Here is a 13,959-nt window from a genome sequence, read left to right on the forward strand (position 1 = left end):
CCTATCGCAAACTCGCTTTCTCTCTGAAATGAAATTTCTGACACACCCTCAAGAATTATCTTAGAAACTTTCTCGTATAGGGATTTGGTTTTATCTTCACTTGCCTCTTAACAATTAACAGCTAAAGGTTGAATTCGCTCTATTCCTCTTCCTCAAAGTTTTACCGTCACTGGATTCCGAACAATAACTCCGCGTAGCCCTCAACACTCCTGATTCCTTAGATATGGTCCAACCTGTTTCCACTATACGGTCCAACCTGCTTCCACTACGTCACTTAATCCTTAACCTTCAAAAGCCTAACCACTCCTCTAAGTTAGCTAAGTATCACTCCGTCTCAACAACCAATAGTTTTCGACTAATTATCGACTTGGACTTCATGATTACTGAAACTTGTCATGCATCACGAACGAATATTACATATCAATGGTATACAAGGAAGTTAAAAATTCAACTGCTGGTTCATAATTACCTCGGGTCTGAAAATCAGATTCGGTTGCGTTCCGGCTTTCTCTGTATGAACAATTCCAAGACATATGCCCTGGTCTCCTGCACTTGTAAAATACGCCTAATCCGGCCCTGCATGGTCTGTTTGGATGGTACTTCTTGCATCTTGAGCATCTTAAGTCATCTGGTTGAGCACTAGTTTGCCCTTTTGAATTCGGATCCGAACGGTTGTCGTTCCTTCGGTCATTGTTCCGGCGCTGGGAATGTGAAGCGACAAAATGATTCTTTTTGAAATTTTGGCTCCTAGGTGTAATGGGCCCCTTTTTCTTTGTGAAGGATTCCCGGTGATTATTCCTTGCTGCTTCAGTCCTCCTTGAGCTTTCTCCCGTTGCCTGACCTGTGTTAACTTGCTCCGGATAACCCACTGGAACCCCTATGTTCAGAACATTATATCCACCTTCATATTCATTATCACCATCGTTGCCAGTTCGAACTTGTGGTTCCATCCTATCCATCACTCGAATGGTCGCAACAGCAACAGTACCAATGGCAACAACAACACTCGTCATTGCAGTCACGATATCGGTCAAACTATCTACCGGTATGGTTACCTCATTAAATCTCCGTCCTCGGCCTTGATTACGCCCACGACCGTGCCCACGAGATGACATTTGGTTCCTGTTCACACCAAACAAGTGATATCAAGGTGATCAGTCTCAATATCGCGAGTCTAGTGTTTCACAATTCCAAATGCATGCTCATGAGCATTCATGCCACTTATATCAGTTAGATACCCTATATAGCATGTATAGACACCCAAAGTATGCCCAGAAGCATAGTCAGTCCATCCCTCAGGCTCTATAGGAACGAACTGATATGATACCATAATGTAACACCCTACCACATAGGGCTTTACACCTAGGATGTAAAACAGAGGTGGCGAGGCGCTACGACCTCTAAAAATAAAATACATACATATAATAGTAGAAAGAATATAATAAACTAGGAGCCTTGGAAAACGGGTAAACAAATTTCGCAAAATAAAAAGTGCATCGCTCGAGGAAAAGAATTACTTGCGACCTAAGAAACCTAATAGGAAAATGATAAAAGGTAAACCAGAGAGTACAAGAAAGTCAAGGAATCAACATAACTAGCCCCTGACTCAGCCGGTGAAGCTAAGGCTGGCCGGAGGATATATCTATATATACATATAAACATACATAGGTATCCCCAAAATACCAAAATAAGCTCCTCTCTCTCCCTCAACCTCTATGAGGAGCAACATACACAAGTTACTTGGAGAGTAAGCTAAATACATACATACATATATACAAACAGAAATTCAAAATACACCCAAGAACTACTTCGCTTCAAAGATCCAGACGCCTAGCGAAGAGCCTCTCGACCTGCATCTAAAAACTAACAACACAGTATGGAATGAGAACCGGAGGTTCTCAGCATGGTAAAGGTGCCACGCGTATAATAAATAAGGTCCTGGGAATGCCAGAGGTAATCCTAGAACTCCGTCATAAAATTGCAAAACTTAGTTTCTAAGCAAAAGCCATAATTAGGGGTAGGTAATCTAGGCTATTCCTAAACTTACTCAAATTCAAACCTAACATAACCACCAACCCTCTATCACCCTTCCTCCGTTCCTCCACCATCCATAATTCATGCATAGACAAGCAAACAAATACGTTCACTCACAAGTAAGAAGCAGATAGTGCAAGTAGCAAGGATAGCAGGTAGCAGGATATATATATATATATATATATATATATATATATATATATATATATATATATATATATATATATATATATAAGGCAATCTCAAATAATGCATAGCAATCAAAACAAACAAATGCACATGATGCATGCCTGTCCTATGGCTGATGAGGCTCATCTGTCGGTTATCCAGCCAACCCGACAAATCCGAAAACCTTAGACTGTCTCCCGTCACGCATCCCCATGAGTCTATGCATAGATTTCACATTCATATATCATTCAAATCACTCACTGGGGACTATCCATACCCGGAAATTTATACGTGCCCGATCACCCTTACGACGTTGGGTCAATAGAGTATCGAGATTCAACCTGGAACACGTGGTGGTGAGCCACGGTTCTATTACCCAGGAAAACTCGTATCTTAGATATCATTCATAAACCATTTCATTTTCATAATCAATACATCATTAATCATCAAGCCTTGGCATTAAACTTCTTTAGTATTCTTATCTTCTTCTTATAAACCATCATTCTCCTCTTACTTCACCCTCAAGTTATCTTATTTTCCTAGCTTCATTTATCTACTAGACTTAGTACTATACTTTAAGTCTTAAAGGGAAGAAAATGGAGGTTTAGAAGTGAAAATTTGGTTTAAAACAGTCAAAACTAATTTTTGCAACAAGCAGCAGCCACGCGTACGCGTAGGCCACGCACACGCGTCGAGCGTACAGCAAGTCACGCGTACGGACGCTTCTCGCGCATGAGTCGTCAAAATGCCACACCACGCGTACGCGTAGGCCACGCGTACGCGTGGATGGGCATTTTTTCAAAAATGGGCAGAATGCCCAGAAAGCTGCTTCAGAGCTGTTTTAGCCATCTTGTAACATAGATTTATATACCAAACTTTCAACGTCCATAACTTTCTCTACAAAATTCCGTTTTTTCCAAAATTGATGTCAATCAAAAGCTCATAAAACCATCTTTCATTTGCAGCAAATCACAACTCAATCCAAAATTTAAGGAGTAAATTATGGACGTCCAAAGTTCATCAAAATTTGCTTTTTAACCAATTCTCAACCAAACCTCATTTTCATCAACTCATGTTCCTTACCATCAAAACTTACATATTAATACCATATCAGCCCATTTCATTAACAACCATTACCAACATTACCTTTTAACCAATTCAACAAACCTTAACCATCAATAAATATCAACATTTGCCTCATATATCAATAACCCCTCATTTATTTATAACAACTCTTCACCTATACCACCCTTCATCATATATATCAACCTTCTATCAACATATAACAATTAAATTCTATTAACATACATCAACCCTTCATTAACACATATTAACATCTTCATCAACCCCTCATGAATAATCTCAAGCACACCTATTTAATACTAACAAATCATGACCATAACTTCCATTACTAACTCAATTTCAAGAGCACACAATTAACAACTTCAATACCTCATAATTCCAATACATATTCACCAACAATTTATTCCAACAACATTACAAGACTAATCATTAAACGCAATTAACCAATTCAACTTATCCTATGGTTCCTCTAACCTAAGTTTTCACAATACCTTAAATATTAAACGCGCGAAACTTAAACCGTACCTTGGCCGATCACTTTGTTTCACCCAAGGCAGCCTCACAAGCAAAACACAGCCCCTCCAAGCTCAAATAAACCAGCCACAAACTAAGTCTTGATCACCAATAAGCCTCCAAATATTCCCAATTCAATTCCAATGCATATATACCCACTAAATCTACACATAATTCATATACATGTTCCAAATTCAGTTTTTCCACTATAAATGCAAGATTGAACTAGGGTTAGGGTGTCCTTACCATGCCCATATTCTTAATAGCTCGAGCCCATTAAGTCCCGGAAGCTAGCTTGAACCTAAAATACAAAATTGGGCAAGATTTCACTATAGAGTTTCAATTTCACCAAAGAAATGGGAGTAGAGATTCTGAATCAGAAATGAGGCATACCGGTGAAATTTATTTGATAAAAAGGTAGAGCTCGACGCGCTGGGCGCGTGGCCGCGAACGATGCTGCGATCGGAGCCCGGACGGAAGAGTTATGGTGGATCAAAGGTGGTGAGGGTTTGAGAGCTCCTCTTCCCTTTCCCCAATCTGTTTGTATCGTTGCATGCAATGGGGAAGAAGGAGCTACTGTTTTCTTTAAATGTTTGGATCCGGTTGGACCCACTGGCCCAGTTTGGGCCCCGGTTCAATCGGTTCAGTTTTTCGGTCTGATTTTGGGCCAAATCTTTCAAATTGGTATCAAAATTCTCGTTTTGACGAGCTTTACCCTATTTTGATATTAGTTTTACATTTTTAGCTTTTCTAATTAAAATTCAATTTATTAACTAATTATTTACCGATTTTAGCGGGATTTACCAACTTAATAATATTCTATATGCAAATAAACTCAAATGAACACTTAACAATCAAGTGAATATAAACCACCAACCACAACGAACTGAGTTATATATCACAGAAAGCAAATAACAACACATGTCCATTCATATGCCCTAGTCATGAGAAAAAAATGGAATAAAAAAAAGTCGATCTACTAAACCTTAAATCGAACTAGGAGAAACGCGAATTTGTGTGAAATTAAATGAACATAATAACAATAGTTTTTCTCATACCTTGGGGAGTCTCTATTCTTGTTTTTGTTTGTTTTTTCTTCTTCCTTTCGAAAGCTTTATGTGATTCTGGAGTAGCGGCAATTTTTGCAGAAAATATGAATGAGGTTTGAGAGATTTTAAGAGAGATTTAAAATTTTCTAGTAGCGGTTTCGACGATGAAGAATGAACGTTGTTTCATATTCAAGCGTGAATGGTAACATTTGGGGGGAAGGGGTTGTTCTGCGTGTGTACACGTTTCATTTAATGAGATTGGAATTTTTTGATTTTGGGGCTGCTTGGATGGACTTGGATGAAAAATTGTTTGGATGTGTAGCCCAACTAAAAAATTGTATGGTACGACTTGGCGATGAATCGAAGAAGTGGAGTTATTTTAAAGGGACTTTTTTTTTTTATAATAATTTTTTTACATGTATTTTATTTTATTCGATTTTTTGTTCTATTATTAATAATAAATAAATTAATAATTTTTAAATTTTATTTCATAATGTTAATTTAAAGAGTAAAAATGACTTTTTTTTAGTAGACCTATCAAGATTTTAATTGTAATTTCAAAAGTAAAATTAAAGATAAATTAAAAAAACATATAAGGTGTCAAAGACAAAGTAAAATATAAAAATTAAAAAAAAAAAGAAAGATAAAAAAGAATAAATAAAAATAAAAAATAAAGTATAAGTTTAAGTTTAAATTTAAAAAAATTATTCAAAATTTCCAATTTTTTTCTGTGACGTCAAAGAAATTGAGAATGTTTTTGTGTTTCCAAGTATTTTTTAGAAGAACTAAACTCATTAATGTTTGCATAAAATTCTATTTATAAATTAACTTAATGTCTACTCCTAAAATATCATCGTCAGTTTTCAAACTTCAATTGATAACGCTATCATTTAATAATTGTTCTTGAATTTTGATGCAATATATTCTATAATTCAGGCCTAAAATTGCTCTTTTGTTAATGTCAATTGGAAACTTTTCTTAATATATTTAAACTAATTTTTTAACATTAATATAACATAAATTGACAATAATATTATCTTATGTTTATTTGTTTAAAATATTTTTTTAAGTAATAATATTTTTTGCCTAACAGCTTCTAAGATTTTTCACTTGAAGACATGGTTATTGATTGTTCCATGATCATTTATCTCAATTTTGACAAATTAAGGATGTCAATTAATATTTATCTGAACTTTTGACTTTTGACATTTTAGTTGAGAATTTTTGACACATGTTTTTTCATTGTTTTAATTTACACAATTTTTTTAATTTAAAAAGTAACAAAATCTTAACTTTGTAAAGTCATTTTTTTGACATGTTTTACTCTAAATGTCAATTAAATTTAATAAAATTTCTAATCCTGAAAAATCTTCATACTAACATTCTAATAATTTTGACTTTAAATATCAATAAACTCAACAAAATTTTTAAGTCAATAAGACTTTTACATTTATGAATTACATACTCAAATGTCAATGAGAGATTATTTTTGTTCGTGGTTTTGAACTTGATGCATAATATTTTTCCTTTTTTAGCAAAATAAAGTAAAAACAATGTAAATAAAAGATAAGAAAAAAAATAAGAATTTAAAAGATAAAAAAAATGAGAAAGAGAAAGCAAAGAAGATTAGGATGAATAAAAAGGAGTAAAGAGACGGAAAAACAGAAAAATAAAAAATAAAAAAGAAGATTACGATGAATAAGAAAGAGAAAAGAGATAGAGAAATAGAGAAAAAAGAGAAAAAAAGATAAATAAAAAAAACAGTTAAAGAAGGAAAAAAGGAAGAAACAATCTAAAAGTGAGAAAGAGACAAAGATAAAAAGGCAAGAGAAAACAAAAAAGATGAGATTATTTTTTTATTTTTGGTAATAATTTTTATTTTTTTAATATTATTATCAAAATTACTTCTGTAGAAAAGTCATTTACTTTGTCTTTCAGAAATTTCTTTCTACTCATCCTCGATATGACTTATTCATTAAGAGGTAGACATTTGATGGTTATCCATTTTTTTTTTATCTCTTTATACTTTTTTTTCAACCTTTAACTTTTTAATTTGTCTAATATTTTCAACAAACTGAATTATGTCCTGATATTATTAATTTACAAGTTTTTTTCTTAATTTTAAATTCTAATCTATTTATCGTCATTCTAACAACTTCAAATTCGGAAACTGGAGTAAAATATTTATTTCTTATGTTTTTGAATCTAACAAAATATTTATTCATTGATTTTCTTACATTGCGTTTGATAGAAAACAAATAATTTAAATTGACTTTTAATTCACTGTAAAAAATTGTTTATGAAAGTCTCTTTCTAACTAACTGTATCTAAGAGTTTGATTTTAGATTAGAAAATTATGTAAAACATTCTTTGTCAATGAGTAGGGAAAGAATTTCATATTTAAATACTGATTTGACGCCACCTCATTGATTTTTACGGTGTAATAAGCACTGTGCTCTATTGACAATTCATCTTCCCTAAAAGATGCAGTTAATGACTTAGGAAACTTCTATCACTCAAACAATTCAGTTTGTTGGATAAATTCAGGACAAGAGACATAGAGTGAGGTGAATTTGCAAACCTAACATTAAATTCCAGTATTTTCAAAATTTATTCAACCACTTGATTGATTTTCCTAATGTCATTTTATTCAACAACTTGATTAATACTTTGTTGTGGTTTAGTATCATCTTTTATCATATTATCATCATTTTGATTTTGTCTACCCAAATACATATTATGTTTAGACTATTTTGCTTTGCATTTATTTCTTGTACTTCGATGAAATTATTTTTTTATTTTTCTTCATACTAATTGTTGTTGTGTGGATGAACTTTCGAAGTATATCTCGCTTTAGAGAAAATCGAACTTGTCTCTTCATCTCTAAAAGATGTATACTTTGGCAAGAAGAATATGGAGGGTGGGTACCTGCAAAAGGTACTCCGACACTCAAGTCATTAAGTATTTAAGAGGTATATAATAATTTTATGAATATAGAATGTTAGACATGAAATGTAACTTATCATGTGTGTGTCATGAGATATAGAAATAGATATTTTTATATAGGCATAGAGTTGATGAATAGAATTGATGTTTTGACCGTTGGTCATTAAGTCAGAATAATGACTATTAAGATCGTCTGTTACAAACTTAGAATGAAAGTAAATAAAGTCAAGTTATGACTCATAATGCATACTAAAGATCGAGTTATAAGATGATGGATCACAACTCCCAAATTTTATCTGCTGATCATATGATCCAGACTAAATTTAGAAAATATAACTCTATTAAAAGATAATTGAATAATGAACTGAACTATAAGGTGACGAATCACTAACTATTTTAGTAATTTGATTTACTTTATAGATTAATTGCTCATACTTAATATTTGTCGACTTAATAAAAGAATTAAGCAATTTTTTCATACGATGAGTTAATATATTAGCCAAAGTATAATGATTTTCATTCATATGTTGATGACACTCTGCGAATGTATCAATAGTAACGGAGAAATTTTTTATGCTAATATTTTTTACATATTAAAAGAAAATTAGACTTGTATTTTGTGTAATAAAAGAATAATGGTAAATTCTACTTCACCCTCTTTTAAATAAAGAGTTAGTGTTTATTTGGACATCATTAAATTAATAAAAAAAAAATTTTTAATTTTTTAGCGTTTTTGGTAAATTTCTAGTAGTAAAAGTAAAAGTACTAGAAAAATAAAAAATATTTTTTTTGAAAAGTTACAATTTATATTTTTTTTAAAAGACCTTTTTTCTTAAAAAAAGATGTTTTTTACGTAATAAATAAACAAAAAAGTATTTTTATATGATTATACCCAAATATAATTGATAAATAAAAAGATCTTTTTACATGAGATATCCAAACATAAAATTACTTTTACTTTTCTATAAGATTTTTTGAAAAAAGATAACTTGAAAAAAAATCTTTTCTTAAAACCTCACCCAAACAACCCTTAATTACACTCTATGACATGTCTAATAACTATTCGGAAAAGAAAAATTGTATCATCATAGTTAATAAATACTAACTCTTAATTTAACTTAAATTTTAATCATTTAGCTAATTAACTACAATATTTTTTTAATTACAAGAGTTACTAACAACATCATATTTTATAATTTTTTTTAAAACCATCCATTTATTAATCAATTCTAAAAAAACAAAAACAAAAACTCAAATGCTAAGAGGAAAAAAACAAAAAACAAAAGACAACAGCGATTCTTCCATTAAAACTAAATTGATGCAAAGTTGTTTTCCAAAAAAAAAAATTTTATTGAAAAAAAATCACAATGTTATGTAACATTATGTCATATCTTTGAATTTAATTCTAACTTAGCTTTTAAATAGATTTACTATAGCCAAATTAAGTGACTCTCTTTTCAATTTTTAAATTCTTTATAGTAAAATTCTGTAATTTGTATATGACACAATATATTTAATCTGCACGTAATTACTAAACATATATGCTCTTTTATTTTGCTTTAGGTTAGTCCAAAATATTTATCATTTAAAATTCTTTGATAAAAGTAAGTAGACTAGACGCACGACTATTGTAGTTTTGCTTCAGTGAAAAAACAAGAATTTTTTAAAAGCAAAATTTAATAGCATTTGAGTTTTTTTTTTTTTTTGTTAGAACTTATCATTAAATAAGTAATTTAAAAAAAATAAAAATTATTAAATATGAGTTCACTAATAATTCTCTAATTTACAAAAAAAAAATATTGCTCAGTTAATTAAGTTATTAAAACTCAAGTCAAATTAAGAATTAGTGTTAATCATCGTGATGATATAATTTATTTTATTTAGTAGTTATTAAATATATTATAAGAAATAACTTATCTTTTATTTAAGAGATGATTAGATAGAATTCACCAATAATAATTATTTGTTATTGTGCTCATATTTAAAAGAGTAGGCAATATATCAAGTGAAGTCTCTGACACAAAAATTAATTTTTTTTTTTATAATAGAACTGACATATAAGTGATAGCAAACATGATTTTGATTTGGTGAGTGAAGATGATCAATCAAATCTTATGTCGTTATGGAAGAGACAAATTTAAGTGGCAAGCCATTAAGCAGCCACCCCATAGTATTTGTGTGAGATGCACTTAATCCATAATGGATATGGCCAAAGTCATCATCTCTCAGCGACAATAAAGTAACCTCTGTGGTGTGAGGTATGAAAATATTTTCAATTTCCTTTTCTCTTTTATTGTTAGAAGTAGAAGAAGATGTTATGCATGTCAATTGATACTAATTTTTCAATATCTAAACAATTTAGCCATTGCCTAGCTTCTTGCAAGTTTGGAAAAAAAAATTTTTTGACAAAATTATAATCTATTGACAATGTCCTACTGAGCTATTAATTTATTTTATTCGATTTTTCGTTCCATCATTAACAATAAATAAAATAACAATTTTCGAGTTTTGTTTCATAATCTTAATTTAAGGAGCAGAAACGACCCCTTTTATGAGTGTCTCAAAATTTTAATTGTAATTTCAACAATAAAATTAAAAATAAAAAAATATGCAAGATGCCATAGATAAAGTAAAATACAAAAATTGAAAAGAAAAAGAAGAAGAAGATGAGGAAGAACAAATTAAAATAAAGAATTTTAATTAAAAATAAAAAGTAGAGTATAAATTTAAATTCAGAATTTAAAAAAATTATTCAATATTCTCATTTTTACTGTATAATGCCAAAGACACTAAGATTATTTTTAGATTTTTAAATATTTTTTTAAAAGAATTGAACTTATTAATATTTGCACAAAATTCTATTTTTAAACTAATCTAATCTCTACTCTTAAAATATCTTCGTTAATTTTTAAACATTAATGGTAACAGTTTCCACACTTGTTGCTTCTGAATGTTTTATTGCTATCATTTGATAACTATTTATGCACTTTTTGCTTTGACACTTTATTGTTATTATTATTAGTTCGATTATGGTTGAAAACCAAATAGGAGGTAACCAATTTAGAGTTAATTAATTGAAAAATAAGTTGATTACAAAAAAAATTAATTTTCTATTATTTTAATTTTTTAGATTTTAAAATTAAAATTAAAAATTATTTTTTAATTAGTTTACTCTAAATTGACTACATCTTAATTGATCTCCTAATTTTTTTTTACTCTCTATATCTTTGACACAATATATATACTCCATAATTCGAACCTAGTTTAAATTTTGATTAAAACTGTTCTTTTATTATTGTCAATTGAAGACTTTTTTATATATTTAAACTGACCTTTCAACATTAGTATAACATAAATTAATAATAATGTTATTTTATTTTTATTTAAAATAATTTTTTTATTTTTTAAATAATAATATTTTTTGTCTAATACATTCATATTACAAATACGTGTTTGAGAACTTCGTACCAATTTACTTCTTGCTAAATAGTAGCTATATAAATGAATTTTACAAGTATCAAAATTGATTAAAACAAGCATCATTACTTTAAAATAATTGAAGTATATATAAATTTCTATTATTAATTAACAAATGGTTTACAGTATGATGTTAAAAGAAGGAGAGGAATAAAAATATCCAGTATGTATAACAATTTAGGCATGATTAAATTCTAAAAAGTTGGAGATAAAATAAATAAGAAAAAATTATTCTAACAAGAATTATTGCTTAAAAGATATCTTTTGCATAAAAAATATTAAGAATTACTAATTTATGTAGTGTGTGATGATAATGATCAATTTTATTTTTAACAAATAGATAAATATATTTTTAAATTGTTTTTGTATAATGTTTTTTTTTCAATTGACTACAATATATACCAATCTACAATTCAAGTAAAAACTAAAAAGTAACAATTCACTAATTAAGATTTAAGAAATTTACTAATGTTCAATAAAATTTTTAACAGTATTGTTAGAGAGATAAGAAAAAATAGTTAAAATATATCTTATTTAATATTTATTAATTATTAATAAAATATTAAATAAGATAAATTTTAACTATTTTTAATTAATTTATTTTGATTACTAAATATTTTGGGCACATAGCAATGATGTTGTAAGATTCTTTAATTCTTAACAAAAATCTCGCTCAAAAGTCCTCATGTCTTTAATTATTTTTACTTTGAGTACTAGTCATTGTGGTGTCAATTTTACTATATTGACTAACAAGTTGAATGGCTCACTATAATTTGAATTTGCAGCGAATATTTTAATGTCTACCTTCATAGTAGTTTTATCCTAAAACTTTAACCTTCCTTTCTTAATGAATTTTGTATCAAATCCTTAAAACGGACGCAATTATTAGTAATGTGCAAAAATACTTGTTGTAATTTACAAAATTTTTTATTTTTTATTTCATCAGTCGAAGGTATCTTTCTTCCTTCTAATAAAATAAGCTGCTTATCCTTTAATAAAACCTTAAATATTTGGTCTGCCTTAAAAATATCAAAAGAATAAATCTTATTTTTAATTTTGAAATATGAATAAACTTTTTCTTTTCCTTTAACAAGTTTTAAAAATTTGCACACATAAAGAGGACCCCAACGTAATTCAGCAATATAAACATCTTTTTTATCTGAATCACTACTATCGAAAAAACAATCAACATATGCAAGAATCTTTTTTGAAATTCTCTTTTTATTTCTTAATTTGTTCTATTTCTCTTACTCTCTCAGCTAGTTGGGTAAGATCTAAAATATGTTGATTAACAAGTTTTTTCCTATCTTCAAATTCTAGTCCATTAACAACTTCAGTTTTAGAAATCAGAGTAAAATACTTATTTCTCATGTTTCTAAATCGTGTCAAATAAGTGTCAATGGATTCTTCCTACAGAGAATAAATTCATAAGGCTAACTTTTAATTCACTTCGAAAAAATTGATCATGAAAAAAGTTTCTTTCTAACTGTGCCCAAGAATGAATGGAATTTCGTCTCAAGTTGGAGAACCAAGTGAATGCATTTTTTGTTAAAGAAGAAAAAAAATATCTCATCTTGAGATATTCATTAGAAGTTGCTTCCCCAATTTCAATAGTATATCGAGCAGTATGCTCTACTGTAGACTCATTTTTTCTCCATAAAATTTTATAAGGAATTTTAGAATTTTTCAACCTCTTGGAAGCTCTGCTTGTTAGACACATTCAGGAAAAATTGACATAAAATATGGCATATTTAAACAACCAACGTTAAATCATGAACAGTTTAAAACTTGTTCGACGTTCCTAGCTAGATTATAATGCACCCTAGGTTGTTTTTCCTAAGACTTTTCAATATATCATCAGCATTTTGACAATGTCTAGGTATATGAACATCATAATTAGGAATTTCTCTCCCATTTTGGTTGACATTATCAAATCATAAACTATGGTTGTCATTTTCTTCTAAATTTACCACAGTAGCAATTCTATTAACTTGCCTATTTAACTATTTAATTCTAGTGTTTATGTTTTCTAAAAAAGGATTTAAAACTGTCACCATTTGATGAGTTAACATGTTTACTAGATTATGGTGCCTTTCATCCATCTGTTGCCTAATATTTGTTAAAGATCCGGCAATTTGATTAGGTTGATTAACAGGCATTGCTCTTGACATATTAGGAAACACAGGCCTGGAGTTTTTTATCCTAGTAGCAGTAGGTATAGTAGAATTAGATGCAGTTATTTTCTATATTAATAGCATGTGGCAAGTTTTATTGTGATATATCTAAACCTAACACCCCAGAAATAGGTACATTTGACATGACATACGGATTCTGGTAAAAAGGATTTTGAAATGTTGAGTAGAGAGGTACAAGCAATCCTTGTATCACCATGGAGGGACACACTACAAGAAAAATGTTGAGTACCGTCGGATTTACTGTCAGATATAGCGTCTCGAATTACTGTCAATTTTACGAATGAATTTATGGAGGATTTTGTTGTGAAATTCGTTACGTTAAATTGTTACTACGGATTCACTTATCAAATGGTAAATTCGTGGGTAATATTTGGAGGGAAAAGGTATGGAATAGGCACGAACTTTTTTGTCGAATTTACCGTCGAATTGTTCCAATTGTGAATCCGACGGTAATCAACTCTAAAGTTGAGAGTGCGAACCCTCCCCCCCTTCAT

At 29.6% G+C, this 13,959-nt stretch overlaps 1 protein-coding gene across 1 annotated transcript; it reads right to left on the reverse strand.

The window, feature by feature from the left end:
- Positions 1–413: 413 nt before the first annotated feature.
- LOC148546626 (uncharacterized) lies at positions 414–1,115 on the reverse strand. Its single transcript, XM_088498134.1, has one exon. It carries the CDS (start codon positions 1,113–1,115, stop codon positions 414–416), a length of 702 nt encoding a protein of 233 aa, XP_088354260.1.
- Positions 1,116–13,959: the final 12,844 nt, after the last annotated feature.

The sequence above is a fragment of the Arachis ipaensis genome, chromosome B9, assembly GCF_059453495.1.
Source record: "Arachis ipaensis isolate K30076 ecotype BB chromosome B9, ASM5945349v1, whole genome shotgun sequence".
Taxonomy (NCBI): domain Eukaryota; kingdom Viridiplantae; phylum Streptophyta; class Magnoliopsida; order Fabales; family Fabaceae; genus Arachis; species Arachis ipaensis.